Source organism: Eleginops maclovinus, chromosome 19, assembly GCF_036324505.1.
Source record: "Eleginops maclovinus isolate JMC-PN-2008 ecotype Puerto Natales chromosome 19, JC_Emac_rtc_rv5, whole genome shotgun sequence".
Taxonomy (NCBI): domain Eukaryota; kingdom Metazoa; phylum Chordata; class Actinopteri; order Perciformes; family Eleginopidae; genus Eleginops; species Eleginops maclovinus.
In genome coordinates this window covers 17988290-18008754 of record NC_086367.1, presented here as the reverse complement: position 1 = coordinate 18008754, position 20465 = coordinate 17988290, and the positions used below count along the sequence as shown (strand labels likewise).

General features: G+C 39.4%; 2 protein-coding genes across 3 annotated transcripts; one reads left to right on the top strand and one right to left on the bottom strand.

The window, feature by feature from the left end:
• Window positions 1-323: 323 nt before the first annotated feature.
• On the bottom strand, window positions 324-8294 carry LOC134882070 (plastin-1-like). Its single transcript, XM_063909742.1, is given in 17 exon segments — window positions 324-914; window positions 1009-1142; window positions 1229-1352; window positions 1467-1600; window positions 1695-1809; window positions 2507-2585; window positions 2888-3010; window positions 3013-3088; window positions 3394-3489; window positions 3572-3717; window positions 3846-4011; window positions 5129-5210; window positions 5307-5439; window positions 5769-5898; window positions 5982-6142; window positions 7545-7635; window positions 8137-8294. Coding segments are annotated over 16 exon segments (1908 nt in total). The 5' UTR covers window positions 7615-7635; window positions 8137-8294; the 3' UTR covers window positions 324-775.
• A 3041-nt stretch (window positions 8295-11335) lies between these two features.
• On the top strand, window positions 11336-20220 carry gyg1a (glycogenin 1a). Of its 2 annotated transcripts, none has more exons than XM_063908737.1 (7): window positions 11336-11476; window positions 14506-14641; window positions 14733-14907; window positions 15028-15190; window positions 16133-16259; window positions 16686-16926; window positions 18247-20220. In XM_063908737.1, the coding sequence occupies exons 1-7, from the start codon at window positions 11350-11352 to the stop codon at window positions 18412-18414; spliced, it is 1137 nt and encodes a 378-aa protein (XP_063764807.1). In that variant the 5' UTR covers window positions 11336-11349; the 3' UTR covers window positions 18415-20220. The 2 variants fall into 2 exon arrangements, with proteins under 2 accessions (XP_063764807.1, XP_063764806.1); XM_063908736.1 differs by having other exon boundaries at window positions 11350-11476; window positions 14503-14641.
• Window positions 20221-20465: the final 245 nt, after the last annotated feature.

Below are 20465 nucleotides of genomic sequence, written 5' to 3'. Positions count from 1 at the left end.
ATCATTTTGGCCCGTTATATCAGTGTGCAGTCCAATATTGCCAATATATAGACAAACATACATATTTCAATCCTGTGCATGACACTTTTTTGAAATTAGAAAGTTATCAAGGCTTAATTGACAAAGTGATACAGAGAAAACATATAATGTTATTTAAAATAAAGGCCAATTTTAAATTAGGATGCTGGTAAGAGAAGCTGGGAAGTGTAGTATATTTGAAAAATATACATGTATATATACAAAGTAGCTCAGTATCTTTAAATCAACATGTTGTTATGTTCATCTTTAACTAGACAATACACAAACAAACACAAGCTGCTCAATATATTTCAATAGATTTTCTTTAATAATTAAATAGCAATATTCAATGCACAACATTTACAGACAAAAATGATATGTATGTTCATGATTCCGTTTTTTTTCTTTTCTGCTGAGTCTTATTTTCTGTTCATATAGCAAAAAAGTAAATATATGTAATGCGTTATTAAATATATAAAGAAGAACAAATAAAAGATTGTCCTATAGAAATCACAGATAGCAAACAAATGAAGAGGCTTTGCTGATGAGAAGTGATTTCCAACTTTAGGGAGGCTTATTGTTTGCATGAAAAGAGAAACAGAAGGAGAATGTCTTGCTCTGATTTAAAAAAAGCTTAAAGGTCAAAGTGAAGAAATCACAATGGAGGAAAAGATGGGAAAAAATATGAAAGCGCATAGACATAAAATGGATTTTTATTGTTGGTTTCCAGGTGGTTGGTTCTTGTCTTCTTTTTGTTTTAGCGGTTGACCTTTTTCAAACCGTGGCCCATGAGGCAGGCGAACAGCGTCAGCACCATCTTGGGATTCACCTCCACCAAGTCGTCAGGCAGTGCGTAAACACGAGCTCCGATCTTACGAGCCAATGAGATCGCATACCTGGGGGAGGAACAGGAAGAGAGAGAAGATTAACTAGTGTCAAATACAAAGATGAAGTAAAGACAAAAAGACTGTTGAGATTTGGTCTTTTTACTTTGCGTTGTTGAGTTTATCGTCCGCCTTCACCACTCCTTTCACTCCTCTGTTCACCATGTCCGACTTGACGTTACCAGGAGCGATGGCGTCGATCAGGTCAATCACCGGCAGACTGGTGCTGATCAGTTTGTCCTACACAAAACAAGGGAACAATGTCAAATACAAGCTTTTGTTTACTCACACCAGGTACTCACAGAAACACACACACACATACACACTTTGAAACTGCTGATCTGTGTCTTCTTCTTTGACTTGGTCAGGGTGGTGTTGACCCAGTCCAGGATGATCTGATCACCGACCCTCTCTCCATCGCCCAGATCTGACAAAACCAGCACTGTGTACCTGAAGGATAACAAGCAGGAGAGATAACTCAAAGTGTACAAGAAACAAAAACTACTAAAATTGATTCTCTATGGACAGTCTGTCTTTGCCAAACAACATGGATGGTGCATGTACCGCCTCAACAGCTGCCAGACCAGAGCCAGCGTGTGCATTCGGCTTCCAGAGTTCAAGTTTTGTCCTCCGATGCCAACCAGAGAGAAGTGAGCCTCATCCCTGCCCAGCTCCACAGCATAGTTACAGTTCTCCAGCTAAAACGTCAAGAAGAACAGTGTTACTATCGTTTTACTTTCACATCAACATGTAGTTTTGTTTACCAGCTTTCTATTTCTTTTATGTGCACACCCTTTTCATGTTGGCCCCCAGGATGGGATAAGGCGGGTTGTTGACTCTCTTCCAGTTAACGGGCACATTAACCTTCTCATAAAGCTGCAAGATCACCAAACCATCACAAAGGTCCCTGTAGAAGTCAAACACAGAGAAAGTGAGAAAAATAAACATCAGTGCAGCAACAGTTGCTTTTATGTAACAGGATCACAAATATAAAAAAACATAAAATAAAGTAGAATTTCAAAAGTAATAATTAAAATTGTTCGTATTGTTCTAATTTTTATTCAGTATTAGTCATTCTAATCACCTTTGTACACAATGTAAAGGTGTTTGACCCTTTGTGGATAATATACAGGCTCATTTCAGTCTATTGTAAACTACATTTGATCACTTTTAGCCAATAAATCAATGTGGAATCCAATATTTCCATACTAGATTCAGATAGACTCATGACCCCAGCATGCTTCAAATCTTGGCTTTTGCCCTGTTAACACTTGTTGTAAAAAAAACCTTATCTTATGTAAATTAAAGGTCAGCTGAAGATTAGGATGCTGGTAAGAGAATCTGTATAAACATACAGAAAATAAACCAATAGAATAACTACACCTTTGAGAGGTACCTGTTTGCCAGTAGAGCCCTACATGCATAATACAAAGATAATTATTACCTTTATTAAGGGCACTATTCCAAAACAAGTTCAGAACGTAAGGTACACACGTCGTACTCTCCTCTGTATAGTACCCTTATCATTCTTCTGGGCATAAATATGTAAATGTATTAAATATGCATCCACTTCCTTGTTAAGGTTAATGTATAACATGACATACCAGTACAGGTGGTTGACGTATGGAGAGACGCCCAGAGAGTTCATCCAGTTTCGGAATGTCTTCTCTTCGTTGGTCTCAGCTGTAAATACATAAAAAAACATAAACATTTCCTCTCCTCCTCCAACTGATCCAACACATTTACTGTCAGCTGATAGGATTGTTATAGGTGCAGCTATATGTTGTATACAGATATGGATTTATGGTTGCTATACATTCCATCATTTTTGTCTTTTATTGCTTTTATCACGTGCACTGGAGCGTGCATGTCAGCATTTTATGACTGAGCTTTAATTTCTGGTTTAGAAACAATAAGCAGCCTCAATACTATAAGATGACGCAGCATAATTATTTTTGGATACATTATTATATTGTATGTCTCACGCTCTATGTCTGCAGGGTTGATGCCGTTTCTGTTGAGGTGACCCTTCTGCAGACCAGGGTGCATGTTGAACAGGTTGGCGACAAAGGCCAAGTTAAGCTTGCTGTTTCCAGATGTGACGTCATGGGAGAAACAAACTGTCTGCAGTCCAGCCGGGCCGCCTGCTGCAGCATCAGCTCCGCCCTTTTGTCCAGATTACGCTCCTACACATGCACATAAAACAGACACGTGTTCATGCATGGTACAGACACTGCGTATATATAACCATGCCAAAATCCAAAAGGATAAACTAGTCTTTATCAAAAAAGGACCAAGCATCAAAATAGTTATTCTCAAAAGACACAATTTATGCCAGATTGAGTTTTTAGTCAAAGCAGTCAATGATCTATAATAATAGTTAAATCTCAATCTTACATAGAAATGAACAATGAACCCTTAAAAATAAATATAATAAATACATTCAATTCTCAATGGGATTCAAGCATTTTACAAAGACACACTGACTTACACTGAGGCCGCTCATTTCAATTTTCACTCTCAGTTTGTAGTCTTCTTGTTCTTCTTGAGTAATCTGGTCCAAAAGGTGAAAGTAGGCTCGCGAGTCCTACAGGGATTTAATACGAGAAGGTGTTAAACTCATCTGTTTGTGTAATTGTGCATGTTTGTGCATTTGTTCTGAAGGGGACCTTAATGTCTTCGCTGAAGTTGCTGATGGTGCTTGTTCCTGCGTTGCGTAAATGATAGTTGACCCAGCGGAGCAGCAGCTCCTCAGGGGAGAGGGACATCAGTTGCTGCAGAGTTTCCTGGCCATCTGCCAGAAGGCTAATCAGGGCTGGAAACACATTCAAACACAGTCTCTATTAAATGTAGTAGTAGTTAGATCTGATGAATCTAATAATATTTACAACAGCAATTGCATTCCAACTAGATTAATGATGTACAATGTGTGTGTGCGCTGACCTTCGTTCCTGCTGATTTCTATATCAGCAAAGAGGCCAACCTTGATAATCTGCCAGAACAGTCCCAGGACCAGATGGGGTTTTCCAGCCATCAGATCATGGGCATCGATGCTCACCACCGTACAGCCGATCGCAGAGGCCGAGTTCAGGGCCAGCACCAGATTCTCCTACAAATCAATGTTAATTGAGATTTTAGCCAGAAATGTGATACAGCATACAACAATGGAAATCACTGTCAAAAAAACTGCCAAAACAAAGGCTGTGAGCCGAATCCTTCCAAATTATGACATATTTATTATAAAGGTGGATGGCTGGATGGATAAATACCCCCAATAAAACATAACAATACTAACACATATATGACTATTCCTTTTTTTCCTGTACTTCTCCACAGAGAACTGCAGGGTTAAAAGCCATATATAACTCAAAAAGAGGAAGTATGCAGTAAACGCTAATATTTTACAAGCTGTTTTTGACACAGTATACGACATCATTGCGCAACCAAGACCTTCACATAAAACTGCTTTTGCCTAAGCTGACATTGTTTATCGTTTAATTAGCTGGTAACCAGAGGAATCGTTCGGTTGACTGTTATTTATGTCAAGTAGTTTCCTTCTAACTGTGAGAGATTTTCTTTTCCTTCTTTAAAAGTTATGTTAAAAGGAATGGCTTGACATTTAGAAGAATAACCTTAGGTTTAAGTGTTAGATAAGAATGTTGTAATCATCCCATATCTGTCTGTTCAATATGAAGAAGGAGCTATTAGCTTAGCTCAGCATAAAGACTGGAAACAGCTAACCTGGCTCTGTCCAAAGGTATGAAAACATGCAGAGCCCAGCACATCTGGAGACCTCTTTTTAAAACATGATGTCTCCTTTGTGTAATTCACACAGAAATTAAGATTAAAACTATGCCCAGCACATAACTCTCACAAATCATGGATTTTTACACTTTGGTTATTGTACAGATTAAAAGTGGCAAAAAAAACACAACATTTTGTGAGGTGTAAAGCTCCTGGAGAATATATTTGGTTTGCATAGAACAAGGACAGCTATGTGCAGTCTTCATGCTAAGTGAGGCTAAGCTAATTGGCCTCCTAACAACCTTCCTGCAAACAAAATTAATCTCCAAAATGGCAAACTATTCTTTTACAAATCTAGTGCAAGTTCTTCCTTCATACATTACAGTGTGTATTACCACAAAGGTTACAATGCATGAAACATTTCTTAGTATTTGCTGTGTTTTATTACGTTATAGATTAAGTTATGGAAAGCTGCTACTCACTGTCATTGTGAAGGTGGCCAGTTTCTTAGTGTTGATGACTCTTTCATCAATGGTGTCAGGCTGGGACAGGTTGATCATTTTGCTGTAAGGCAACAAAGGCTGTGAGTAAATAATAATAATAATAATAATAATAATAAAGATGTGTTTCATTTCTCAGATTCCTCCTTATGAGTGTTACCATAACAAGATGCCATCACGGACGGAGGCAAAGAGGCTCTCATCGTCGGGGTTCATGGGCAGCAGATGTTGGCAGTCTGGATCTTTTGCCAAGGCTTTATTGATCCAGTTGACAAAAGCCACCTTTTCCCCATCTAAACAAACACACAACCACAAACACATCTACTCAAGCACTGTACTCAAGTAGAAATTTAAGGTACTTTACTTGAGATTTTTCTTTTGTAAGCCTCTTTCTACTTCATAAAATTCAGACGGCATTGATTCCCTTCAGCTCTCTGGACGACTAAGTTTCTTAACAAATAAAGTGTTTTTAAAATATGATGTTTTGTTTTTTTAGGATCAATAAATCAATCAATGTATTCACAATTATACATCTTCACTTCGATTTTTATGTATTTTTTGGGGTATGGTTTGTCTTTTTTAAATATATTTCTGCATGATAGACTTTTAGATACTCTCTCACCAGAGTAGGAGTGCTGTGTCCCCTCGCTGGATTTTCTTGACGTCCCTCCAAAGGAGCGAATCCCATCTTTCCTGGTGATGATTTTCCTAAACGTCTCACTGAACTTCTTGCTCTTCAGCTCTTGAAAGATCTGAACACGAACACACAGTTACTCCATGCAAAGTTTAAAAAGAGTAGGTTGACATATTTGCACACTATCTGCATATGACTCACAGAAACAAATTCCTCAAAGCTGATCTTCCCATCCTTGTTGGTGTCTCCACTGAGGAAGATCTCGATGACCTCTCGCACCTTGTACCCCGGCAGGGAGAAACTTGCCTCTCTGAACAACTCCTGGAGCTCAAAGTCGCTCACAAAGCCGCTGTTATCACTATCTAAACACAAACAGACACACAGGTAAGAGCACACAAATTTTGAATAAGTCAATTAGATGATGATGCCGTTAATATTGTGTGTAAATATTGCACACAGATGATAAAAGCAAGGACAAACAAAGGACCGGAAAGGCTTCTTTAACAGGTCATTTCTTAATAACTTAATTAAATTAAGTTTTTTATGTAATTTGGTAGTTATTTTATAAGGATAAAAAAGACAAATCTTTGAGTTTGATCAATTGTGTTGAGTTTATAAGCAGTTATAGCTTCCTTGTCACTACATTTAAACCATATAAATATCCATTCTCTTTTATTTAATTATCTGCATGTACCTCCGCTGCGGCATGATAATACAGTATACTGAGATGGTTACAAAAGATATTTAAAAACACTGATGCAAATCTGCTTATATTACATTTTTTACAAACCCAAATATAAAAAATAATAAACAAAACGTCTAATATGTTGCATTTTTTCATACTTTCACTGTTGTTATTTGTAAATGTATATTCGGTGTTAATATTTTTTCGGTATTTTTTTTATTGTTTAATAGTTTTTATAATAATTTCTTCTTATAATTGTTCAATCTGATCCTTCTCTTACAACATATTTCTTATATTGTGTTTAAGTTTGCACTACCATACACCAGAGCAAACTTCTTGGCAATAAGCCTTTTTTGATTCTGATTCTTATTCTGAATGAATCTCACAATTGATTTAAAATGTTGACCTATCTGCTAAGACCATCCTCACACAATAAAATAATGTCGCAACTCAAAGTTAATAAACACTTGCACTGTAGAAGATGTTTCCAAATCCCTTCATTTGCCAATATATCGGCAAGTTATTGCATTTACTTCCTCATAAGTTGGTAAAGATAAAAAAACGTATGCCGAAACCTCGGCTTGATGACATCAGCTGTTCTTGGTTATGTGAGCAATTCAACTGGAATGTATCCAGTTGGGAGTCCTCCAATTGAACTTTGGATACATTGAAGTTATAATAAGGACAAATTACAGTCCTTTTACTACAACTGAATGTAATAGTTATTTTGTGGGAAATTACACTAACTGAGCTGAGTAAAATAAAGTGTTACGTGTTATTTTAAACTGAACAATACTTTTGTTGCGTCCATTTTACTAGTTTATCTTTCGGGCTTTCTTTTATTGCTCACTTTTATCAGCCTTTTTGCAATTATACACGTATATACTTATGATGAACTGATAAAATATTGCAACGTTTCATTATTACTTCTGTAAATACCTCAAACATGCACTCAACAACACAAGCAATAAAAAAACATTTTATGTAAGAGTCATTCAGGTCAGCTGTAAAGGTCGAAATCAGGCAAGATTATCCGTTAATGAAACTGTAGCATCAGGTCAGGTGTGTGTGAAACTCACCGATTTTATTAAAGGCCTCTCTGAGATCTTCCAGGTCATCTCTGGAAATCTGTGTGATGTGACTCTCCATTGTAGCTTCTCCTTAGTGCACCTGAAACACACACACACACACACACACACACACACACACACACACACACACACACACACACACACACACACACACACACACACACACACACACACACACACACACACACACACACACACACACACACATGCTCAGCTCTGGTTCATACCGGTCACAAATTAAAATCTGATTTTGCAAGATTGATCAATAGTAACGACACAGGCTAAATTTAACAAAAATGTACAAACACTTAGACAAGTCATTTAACCTAATAGACATTACCAAAGCTGAGTTGAACAAGAGAGATTGGATAATTAAGATAGAATAATCAATAGGAAGTGTCAGGTTATTTAGTCCAGGCAAGCCTTGACACTGAATATTCAAACTCACATAGGCACCTGAACACACCTTAAATCTCCATAAAACCCCTGAGGGAGTAGCATTTTACGATAAAATATCCCTATGGTTCTTTACTTAAGGACACAAACAAGGAAAGAGTAACACCAAGGCAGAGACGAGTACCTTCATAAGAGTCTGTTAGTCCCGTCTCGAGTTTTCAGCCTCTCGGTTCAGATCCCTCTGGACTGGCTGCAGGACTCGAGTCTTGCAGAGCTCTGCGAGGCTTCAGACCGGAAGCTGGATCCCGGAGAGGCTGAAGAGAGGCTGGTTATCTTTCCAAGGAGGAGTCTCTCAGCAGTGGACCTTTGGCCTGCCTGGACCCTGGGACGGGCGTAGGCTGACAGTTAACATTTAACACCTCAGCTGTGTCATCATGTTATTGTCTTTAGAGAGAAGTTCATCTGCTTTTCTCCCAAAGAATTTGATTTGTAGTTTAAGTATCTCACTTGCACAATGCACATAGAAAGCATTACTATTGTTGGGACGACAGATAGGAATGTAATATTCAAAATAAAATCCAGAACTTAAATAAATACATTAGAATAAAACGACTACCACAGGTAATCAGTGAGATATTAACACACTGTCACTATTTGCAGCAGGTAAAGGCCCGTTGTTGTCTTGAGTTCAACCTACCAGGCAAATATTTCTTTTAAACTGTGAAGACATTTGATCTTTCTCATGAATGACCTCACTATAAGGCCTATTTATTGCTCTAGACCTAACCTTATCAATATACAATTACAATAAATATTTTTGCTATCTTTTGAAGAATTAGACAAGAAGAACATGGATACAACTCTCACTTTGTTTTGCAAAAATATAAAGCAACAGCTGGGAGACAGTAAGCTGAGCCATAGCCTAAAAAATCCACAAGTATTAGATGTATTATTTTTGGTTATCAGAGAAAGGGAAATTGCAATGAATTATTGTGAAAATGAATTTCAAGAAAGACAAAATAGTTCCTATATATCTAAAATGTCTTGTTTTAGTTGGTGCATTTGTTTAGTATCATTCTCTCGTCAGCCTTTTAAACGGCCCATGCATTTCTGTCAACATGTTTAAAACATGAGGCCTGTGTTTGCCTGCGCAGCTTGCCTCACTGCCACTCAATGCTCTGTAACCTGAGGCACAGAACCAAACACAATCCTCAGATTAAACTGCCCCGCTTTACCACAATGCTACTTTACTGCAACAGCCACTCTTTATTCCTACACACGTGTAGCAGATTTAGTTTTATTGTCTCCATGTCTTTTTTACATAAATCTTAAGAGGATTGCTCATTACTACTGATGCTCTGACCTGTATGGAAACAGCAGGTGCAGCATATTATAGTTTGTAAGCTGAACATTATGAAGAGCTATCAAACCATAACGTAAGAAAAGTATAGTAAGGGGCTTACACTGAGTCCAAGACAGGCTGAAGGGCTTATGATCCGGACCAGGGGTAGTCCGTAGTAGAAAATCAGCTTGCTTTTAGACCTTTTTCTTCATTTTTCTCGTTTTTGCAGCAACTTTTATTAACTTCTCTTCACTTGCCCCTCTCTCCTTACCCCTATCTTGTCCTCGCCTTACCTACGTTTCTCTGTTTTAACCTGTCAGTCTTTCCTTTCATCTCCATCACAGCTCAAAAAGACACACGCAGTCCCATAATGAGCACAAACAAAGTCACAGGAATGTGCAGAAAGCTTCTCTCTTGGCTCAGACCAACACACTAAAGACATTTTTACACCTGTTGACTAGAAATGTATGCAGCATCTAAACTTTGCCTCCAAAATCACCATGATAAAAGACTTCATTATTCTATCTACCCCCCAGCTCTCTGTTCTTTTGACACCTGATCAGCCCAGTTCCTCTCCCTGACACAGAGGTGCTCTCCGGTTACCCTCTCATGCTCTCTTGTCTCTGGCAGGTGATCCACCTCCAGGTTTTTAATGCAACCTCCACAGTTTGGGATGCAGACCCTGAGCCAGGATCAGTTGGTGGTTTAAAAGTGTAACAGCCAAATACTTTCTCATGAGCCTCCTGCATAATTCACAAGCACTGTAGGACACATGCCTAGTAATGAAAGCGAAAATCAGGAACACACAAGCATGCATGGACAGAAATAGTCTGAATACCTTTATAAAGTTGCTCCTTACATATTTAAACTAATTTACTATATGAGCTTAAAGCCGGAAGATATTACTGGCATAGCATTGTTGTTATAGTAGAAATAATAGAGCTTCTTCAAAGATAAAATAGTCATATCAGTACATCTTTTCTAATAAGCATATGCAAAAAGCAAATCTCTATGTCCTTAAGTCTAAATCTTGGAAACTTTAGAACATTTTCCTAAATTATCGTGTTTTATCTACCACAGGGGTGTGTGCTTTCGCCTTGTTTCGTTTTAGTTAGTTCACCAGTGAGTGCACTCTCCCTTGTAAGTTTAATGTAATAATAGTTCATCCCAACACTCGCCCGCATGTCTGTCCATGTTTGGTTGAGACTTGGATGCTTAATTCAGCTGTAATGTGAAGGCTTGACCACTCAGAGGCAGTGCTGACTTAAGTTAAGATGAAATAATCTTCCTGTTTTTCTTATAGGAAGATAGTGTAGTGCAGTAAAGGTAATCCTGCCTCTCTGTTGATGTTACGTGTTGTGATAAACTTTATAAATGAGTAGAATTCAGTCAATCCGTAGTCCTTACATGAGTAAATGCACCTTCCTTCACTGTGTGTATGATTGACTCATCTGTATGACTTCCTCTGGGGAAACCTTGTCTCTCTGAATGTGTAATAGAAAAGAACAAAGGCCTATGCTTAGACTTTTCCCTATAACGATTACAGTTTCTGTGCTTGGTTCCTAGTTTTAGGTTTACATATGATCTGACACTAAAGGGGAAACATTCAGGACTGTAACTCCAACATAATATACAGTACTTTACTTAAACAGACCACAATTTTCAGATACTTGCACTTTTCTTTCAATCTGAAACTATACTACCATTTCACTACATATCAGAGGAACCAGTTGTTTATGTTGTATTGTTTTTACATCGACAGCTAGGGCATTCAAGTAACATTGCATGTAGATTATAAACATAATAACAACATTAAATGATACTCGTTTTTTGATAGAAATGATCCCCACTTTTAGCAGCTGCAACATTAAACTGCTGTGCTCAATAATGCATCAATACCTACCATGTAACAATATCGTTAGTTATTTTATTACATTGGTTTTATTTTGAAGAGCATTTTCATATGTTCGCTGCAGTATGACTTTAATTTCATCATCAACGTTACAAAATGTTTATCTCTACGCACAGGGGGGCGTGTAAACTGTCACTGGTCACATGACCCGGAAAATGTGGGGTATAATTCCTGTGTTGGACTGCTCCCAGTTGCTAAGCCTCTGCCCTTCTCAGTGCAAACCCTCCATCGCGACCCCCAAGGCGGACTCTCCTCATCCCACCATGTCAGGTAAGAATCTCCGGGGCTCCGCGACACTCGCAGCCGCCTTACAGACACCGGTACCCGGCCCTTCCTCCGGGACTGGACCGGGGATGCGCGTCTTGCCCGGTTCTTCCAAAATATCGCGAATTTTAATCAAACGCGGCAGAAAACACCTGCTGCAACGCGCACTGCTGCAGGCATGTGGACATTAATGAGGCGATGCGCTTTTATTATTAGTGCTGTAATGTTAGATGTTGCAGAAATTTAGAAACGCTATTTAGTTTTTATTTTTTTTATATGATGAATTGGTGCTGCGGATTGGACCTAAGTAAAGCTGCCGACAATACAAACTACACTTCCGGTTATAATTTACAAAGTGAAAATATAATTAATCTTGAGTACCAACAAGCTGAAATGTAAAAAAAATGAAGACTATGTAGAGAAAGAAAACACAATATGTTTCTAAATTATATAATTTGAATTGTTTTTCATCTTTGCTCTATAATTTCCAGTGTTGACTATTGCCTCAGATAGATTTTTTAACACATATCCACATCTCATACAGAAATCCTTGAACCTTGGTTATATAAAAAAGATAATTGCACATGTAATCACAGGAGGACACATTTGTCGCTTAAAGTATCTCAATCATATCTTCAATTTCTTTTAACATCGCCAACATATTTTATAACTTATATGATCATATTGGCTGATATTCAACTAGATCTGATGTTAAGTTAAACTCAGACAGAACTCAAAGTTGAAGTGTCGATTGCGACACTGCAAGTTAGTTTGTGGGAAAGTGGAAATTACGTAGGCCTACATTGCATCACCAACTTTGATGATTTCTCCATTTACATTGTAGCCGGTAAACTAATCAAGACACAACCCCAGCAGTATGCACTTTCCTATCTTAAGCACTCTGTGTGATATTGATTATTCTGATCTAATCACCCACAAGAAAGCAGAGAAGCATATCTCCCTAAATGTTGCACTATTCCTTTAAAGTGACTCGTGCACGATAATACAATCTTGAGGAATCCCCAGGAGCTCTGAAATAAATAAAGAACTTATAGTCAGTTTATATTGCACCAATAATTAATAGCATATACAAAGTGTGGGTTCAAAGGCTTAGCTGATTAATTATCATCAAGAATGTCATCCGCAATCATTTTACTGTAATTTATCATCAGTAAGTCAAACCGGTTGTAGTATAAACACTATATTTGGAATTTCTATTGAAAATGATTCCAATTAAACATACTGCTGTTACTGCAGCTTATGAAAGTAAATGAAATGTTTATTATACATTTTGAGTAGTTGGTCCAACCAACACAAGCAAAGGTTTAGCTTTGGGGATAAGCTATGTCACATATTTTAAACTGACAACTTGATAATAAAAATGACTTTAAACTATTATACCTATAGCTCATTGATGGTTTTATTTTGTTACGTAGACCCTTTAACTTCCTGAGTTAATGTGAGGTCCTTAAATTAACTTGACAGTTGTTTCTCAGTGCGGACGTGCGCCACAGTACGTGGCCTTGAAGTTTTTTTTTTTTTTCTATTACGATAAAAGGCTCTGGTGTCACACCTCTTACAGTATGGTGTCTTACTATTGATGACATCCCTAGAAAAATATAATTACGAAAATGACTCTTTACTCTACTACAGGATTTATAACAGTAACTACACTTCCACAAAGAGAGTACTACATTATGGAGCATCATATTTACATGAAATTACACACAGGAAACAATGTTTATGTCCTTAAATAAAACTTGGTGCACTCATGCTAGATAACAATATTGCAAACCATTTAAACAAACAATCTCTTATTTAGAAACCTTTGGTCTAACGATTTTAAAAGCCATCAGACTGAGTGGTGTGTTAGTCATATGGCTTTTCTGTTGTAGCCTCGGATGACTCTGTGGGAACTCGACATGTTTCCTGTATGGCCTTGTAGGTGAAAGGGGCTGTACCCTTATGATAGTTAGTTTATAGTTCCTCGAAACAGACCCTAGCAACCATGCCTCTCAGATTAGGTTTCCCGGTAGCCCCCGACAGCAAACACATTCAGCTTGATGAATACCACACTATCTGCTGGCTCTGGACCAACTGTCTGTGAAGCAGAAACACAGAGTGCCCCCTGCTGTTGTTAATTTATGCATGGGGGACACATCAGAAACTGAACTTCACACAATACGCCTGCGGAGGAATTCAACAGGACAGAATGAGACAGTGGATGGCACGGTTCGTGTTTGTTCTGGACGAAAAAAGGGGGAAAAAGTGCATTGATTTCATGCAGTTTACTGTCAAATTAGGAGGCAGAGGCACTGACGGTTTGAGCGAAAGTCTGTGGTGGAAAGTACCCAATGTTTTGCTTTCTACCATTTCTGTCTGAGGAAGTTGACCTACTTTAATACCAAGTTTAAATGTTTAAAACTCGTTGCAACAGTCCTGTGTGAGCAACACGGACATTATCTTTTCAGGTTATAAAAAACCGAGACATCTATATATTTACATAACTGGGGTTTCTTCATATCTAATCTGTACATCTGAGCATTGATGTTTGGCTGAGTTCTGCTGGTCCTCTCTTATGGGAGAAGATGTTATAAAGAGTTTGCTTTTAAAAACCATCCATCCATTTGCTCCTGTGAAATTTGTGAGTTTTGAGGCCATTGTAAACCCACAGACTGATTACATAGGTTGCTGTTCTGCAATATATTATCTTGTTTGACCCCACTCATAATCCTAATAAACTACATTTCTAAAATATATTTAATTTGCCTAGGTTAACTTTACTTAAAAATAATCCATAAGAGTTGGTCGCAGTTATTCCTTTTGAGTTATTCCGATAAAGATGCAAAACCAGATCTTTTGATGTTAAAAGAAACATTTAAAGACAGATGTAATAAAAAAAGACAAAAGAGTGTGTGTGTGTGTGTGTGTGTGTGTGTGTGTGTGTGTGTGTGTGTGTGTGTGTGTGTGTGTGTGTGTGTGTGTGTGTGTGTGTGTGTGTGTGTGTGTGTGTGTGTGTGTGTCTCTCCAAGCAGACCAAGCTTTTGTGACGCTGGCCACAACAGATCTCTACGCCAAGGGAGCGATGGTTCTCGGCCAGTCGTTACGAAACCACAACACAACCAAGAAGCTGGTCGCCCTCATAGGGCCACATGTTGCAGAACCTTGCAGGTAACACACATGGTTGATGTTTGGTGAACATTTAAAAAAATGTCAATATCAAACTAACACACCGACACAAATCTCACCTTCTGTGTTGTAGAGAAGCACTAGAAACCATTTTTGATGAGGTGCGCGTGGTGGACGTTATGGACTCGGGCGATGTGGCTCATCTATCCCTGATGAAGCGTCCGGACCTGGGAGTAACGTTCACCAAACTGCACTGCTGGACCCTCACACACTACAGCAAGTGTGTGTTCATGGACGCAGACACAATGGTGAGAAGAAAAAACAACAGAGAGAATACAGAAGAAGCAACTAAAAATTAAAATAGTGTTCATTGTCCTTTCTGCATTTTCTGTGGAAATATTGATGAATGAAACTCCTTTTGTTCGCAGGTGCTGTCGAATATAGATGAACTCTTTGAGAGAGAGGAATTATCAGCAGCGCCGGATCCCGGTTGGCCAGATTGTTTCAACTCCGGTGTGTTTGTCTTCACACCGTCCAATGAGACGCACGAGAAGCTGATCACGTTCTGCAGTGAAAACGGCAGCTTCGACGGTGAGTGTTTCTTTTGCTGTTTCCGAAAGGGCACGTTAGCACGTAATGCGAAGAGACTAGAGGAATGCATTCCAATAAGTTTAAGCAATGGAAAGGATGACTCACTAGTTAAATACTCTTGGATGTCAACTTACAGTATCTCTGAGCAGGGATGACAGGCTGGAGAGAGCTTATTTGAATAAACAAGAGTATATGACTATAGTCCAGTGGTGAGGACCTGACACTATTTTACATAAATGACTTCGCATGGACTTTAGCCTTTTGACTTAAAAATATGTGATAGCTTGTTCCAAGACAAGGTTTAACAAGTACTTTAAATCTCAATCATTTCCCAAATCAGGGTCAACTTTGTTTATTTCAATCGAGTTGCAGGAGAGAACCTCCAAGCCCATCGTCCTATGAGTTATGTTACAGATTGCATGTTAGAAAAAATGAATATTGTTTATAAGCCCTAGTTTTATTTCTGCATTGTAAACATGAACCAGTTAACTGTAGGTTTGTCCTCAACTATTTGTAATGAGAAAGTTCATGTTTGTTGCCAAATAATGCATTAAATGTCCTGCAACCTCTCTTTCTTTACCCACACATATATACAGTATAGTATGTCCTGATTTTAACTCTGACCTGGAGTTACCTTGTCCTCACATTGCTGCCTCACCCCCTACTGTTTGTCTGCATTTAACTCTGTTAGACACATATGCCATCTGTTTTTGAGTGTGTGTAAACATGTGATGTACCTTGTCTTCAGCTGTCTGCAGCGTCATTACCAGCATTCCTTTTCTATTTATACAAGTCGGAAAAGACACATTGTTTGGGCATGTGCGGAATGTGCTGACCAATCAAGATTTCAGTATAGTGTATCATTACATGTAATGTTGTTCAAATGACTTTTTGTTATGAAATTAGATCTAAAATGCATTGTTTGTGTTTTCATGTCTGCAGGGGGAGATCAGGGGGTCCTCAACAGTTACTTTAACACCTGGGCGACGGCAGATATTTCCAAACACCTTCCCTTCATTTACAACCTCAGCAGCATCTCCATCTACTCCTACCTGCCAGCTTTCAAACAGTCAGTACACACACATTTTACTGAGTGTTTTTCATACGTTTATGTGTAGCCTTGTCTAACCTCAGGGTGCTTTTTGTATTATGAGCCATAAGCTTATCCAAGGTCAGTTCAAAGATTGTGTAGTGTGTGGGTATTGTGTGTATGTGTATGTGTGTGTGTGTGTGTGTGTGTGTGTGTGTGTGTGTGTGTATGTGAGAGAGAGTTCCTGTGTGTGGGTGTTGAATTACAAGAAGTTGCTGAAACTTAGGAAGGACAAATCCCAATTTGCCAACAACTAATACAAAAAGTGGAGCTAACGTACACTTGTATCCTTTCTGTTCTATCCACATCTGTGCTGCATGTGTCCTTCTGTCCTGTTGAAAACAGTTGCTGAATACATTTGAAAGGGAAAAACACAGATCGAGATTTTATGTCATGTTTTCACAGGTACGGCCGTAACGCCAAGGTGGTACACTTTCTGGGAAAAGTGAAGCCATGGAGCTACTCCTATGACAATCAGAAGGGAGAGGTCAAAGGTCACTCCCTGCCTCCTGACCAGTGCCATCTGCACCCAGACTACCTGCTCATGTGGTGGCAGCTCTACGCCAAATCTGTGCAGCCTATACTGCAGCAGGCCTACGGGGACTCTCCGTTCTTGAGCGGCTTCGTGGAGGGGAGCGGGGGGGAGGTACGTGAGCTGTGTGAGTGTGTGAGAAAGCGTTGGGTTGTAGGTGTGGTTGTGGGGGCTGCGTGTTTTGAAACCTAAAGGAGCATTGTGGCTGTGATTGCGTGTTTCACCTGTTGCATAATTGTTGTGTCCTGACTGTTGTGGAACCTGTAATTACTGGGTGAAGTCTGCTTTCTCTGGCACATCTCCAAAATGTGTAAATCTAGCATTCAATTTTCCAATTACCAAGGGCCACATGATGAAGCCTCCTTAACTGCTGCTTAAAATGAAAACACTGGCTACTTAATGTTGCGACAATAGCAAGAAAAAGTCGATTTGTTCCACATTCCTCAGCACCGATTTGTTGCCAAAAGTGCTGTTTGTTGCTGCTGGTGTTTCAAGGCCTCTCAGTTGAGTCGTTACAGAATGAATAGCTTGCTGTTGTCGACATGCAGGATGCACAGCCCCTAGCAAGTGTTTACAAACCTCACAGCGGGGCAGGAAGTTACCAGGCTGCCTGTTGTAACAGGGTGCCATTAAAATGGTTAGTCAGAACCTGAAGCTTTGCCAAGTTTCCCGAAACTGACTGTTTGAATCTTGTGTCACACCGACAAGTTTATACCGGCCCATCGCAGGAGAGTCCTTTAGTCCCACACTGGCTTTGGCTGTGAGTTTTATGGTTTTAAATAAAGGTTTTTACACCTGTTTTAAGTGGCCACAGTCGTCAAGAGTGGTAAATACGGAATAACGCTTAGTTTACCAGAATACATTTGCTTCAAAGGCATTGATATTAAGCAGCCTGACTGAAGCTGTGAGGAAATCGTTAAAATGACTCTGTAGTATTACAAAATAATATCATTAAAAAGTTTGCTAACATAAGCCACCATATGTTACCAGTCATATTATACCAGGTTGGGCTGTAGTAGCAAATTAAGGAAGAGAGTGTGTAAGGAAGGTTTTTGTTGTGAAACAAATAGGAGTTCTTGGTGGAGGAGTAAGTAAGTATGTAATAAGTCAGTAATCTCCAGAATTTGCTCTTGGACTCTTTTCTCCCTGTCCTTTATGTTGGTATTGGTATTCACCTATTGGTCCACTGTGGAGAGCCAAATGTTATGTAAGGTTAAACCACTTTTATCATCTGAGAAATTCCTCTCTTATCTTAGTGTGTTGCCAAAAGTCTTGTTTGTACTCCGACTGCCCTGACGAAACGCCTGCATGGACTGATTGTGGTTAGAGAACAGTGGCCAGTTGAGCATGGCTGAATGTGGGGAAACCTGTCCCTTATAAAGTGTTTCTGCGGTCCCGTTTCATTAAATCATGCATTCTCTGTCCGTCACACAGGGAGAGCCTCACCAGGATGTGAGAGAGCACCCGGCGGCCTTCGCTCCTCCCCCCCAGAAGCTTTCATCAACTGAGAGGAAGCAGCGCTGGGAAGCGGGCCAAATCGACTACTTGGGTGAAGACTCCTTCACCAACATCGAGCGAAAGCTTGACTCCTTCCTAAAGTAGTGGGCAGGGGATGGAGCACGACGGACAGAGAGAGCACCGGTTGTGTGGGTGAAGATGTATGCACTGCTCAGCCAATCACAGGGGCTTGAAGGGCAGGTGCATGGATGAATGCCTCTGTGCAACATCCAGCCTCACTCTCTGCATCTAGTCAGTGTGTGTGTATGCACTCCCACCATTCGTTCTTCCCTCCAAAATAAGTCTGATATTTCAGGAACCATACTCAGTCGCTTTCTTGCAGTGAGCTAGATGAGAAGATAAATACCACTCACATTTAGATGCTAATTATTAAGCTAATGCCAGGAGCCGGCCCCAGCTGTGAGCTCAGCCCTTTGTTAGTTACTTCATTAACTATATCACTCTGTATCCAAACCTTAAGGGGGAAAAAAAACCAGTTTTGTTTCTTAAAAATCTCAGATATTTGCTGTCTACACGGTAGCAAGAAACGCTTACAAGGCATAGTGTCACTGTGGTTACTTTTATTGCACATTTTGCACATACTTCAACTTCTTATGTTTCTCTTAATGTGTGTCAATATTTATTTTATTCTAAAATTGTGCAAAACTTGATTTTATCCGTGGGAGGAATAAATTAGTCTAATTCGAATGATTCTGATTCTGTATACCTTTGGAGAAAGAAAACCATTATCAATCACTTCCACATTGCATCATGTCAGAAATTAAACATTTGTTATTGTTATTATTCACTATTTCTTGGTCGAAACCAGAGCAAAAAAAACATCCATGTTGGGAAGAGTTTGGACAGAGCCAGGCCCCGTTTCCCATCAAGGTATATTCTTCTCATCCAACTTAAAGGAAAGCAAAGTGAACATGCATACTCACCAAAAGTTGCACTTTTCCTCTAAAGTGTTCTTGTGAATCTGATAATGGATTCACAGTCTGGAGTCTTCCTAACCTGTAAGGTGCAGCACCTACTGTTGAAGGGAACGTTGATGATCTTTTACCACAACTCCTATCCTGCAATAACTCTTATTTATCTAAACCACTTTGAGGCAGATATGCAGCAACTTGCTCAAAGTCACTGCTCCCCTTTTCCACAAATCATGACAATCTTGCCTCAATCCGACAGTGTTCACCTCACCAGAGTACATCAGTATTCTGTGCCTCTGACACTCACCAGCTCCCTGTGTCTTCAGCTTTGTATTGTCTGGTTGTGTATTAGAAAAAGGTCAGTTGTGTTGCATGGCAATTGGGTCAGTAATGAAGTACCTCCACACACATCCTGCAGTGATGTTGATCGTTCCTATTTATTTGTGTGGGATTTTCCAAAAGTGCGCTCCCCAGAGATCTCTATGATGCGTGCCCCTGCATGTTACGTCGTCAGCAGACCCCTCATCGGTATATCTTCGTGCCATGGCCCATTGTAATCACTTCCTGCCTGTAGTGTTGCCAGCTGCCTTATTGCCACTGTTTACAAAACCTCAATTACTGTAACTGCTGCTAGTAGCACAACACTTTTGCAGAGACCCTCCTTTCCTGTTACTAAAACCTCCATACTTCACTCCAGCTGTGTGTCCTCAAAGAACTCTCTAAAGCTCCATACATGAATAACATTAGTCCCCTCACTCCATTACACTCCTACAGGAAGCTGGCAAGAATAAGAGAAAAATCGAAATGTGATTTTTTTCCCCCCAATCTTGTCAACCTGCTAAATCCCCAATATGCATGAGTGTGGACGCGGAACAAATGGTAGTGGAATCAGTGAAATCAGATCTGTCCTGTTCCCCATCTGGTAACTGTACATCCCTGTTAATGCGCTAATAAAGAACTACTGGAAAATCACCCTTTATCCTTTACTCCTGTCACAAGTTTCTTAACCTGTATAATATTGAATACATCTAGAGAACTGCAGGAATGAGTGAAACTATGAATGAATAAGGATTTGCGCCCTTCAGATTCCATTGTCTCGAAGTCAGTGGATTTTAGGTTTGATACTAGATAGATACAGAGAGATGTACATTTTCAGACATAAAATACGTCAGTAAATACCTCACAAAGCTTTTATGCCTTATGAAAAGACTGTTGCTAACAAGT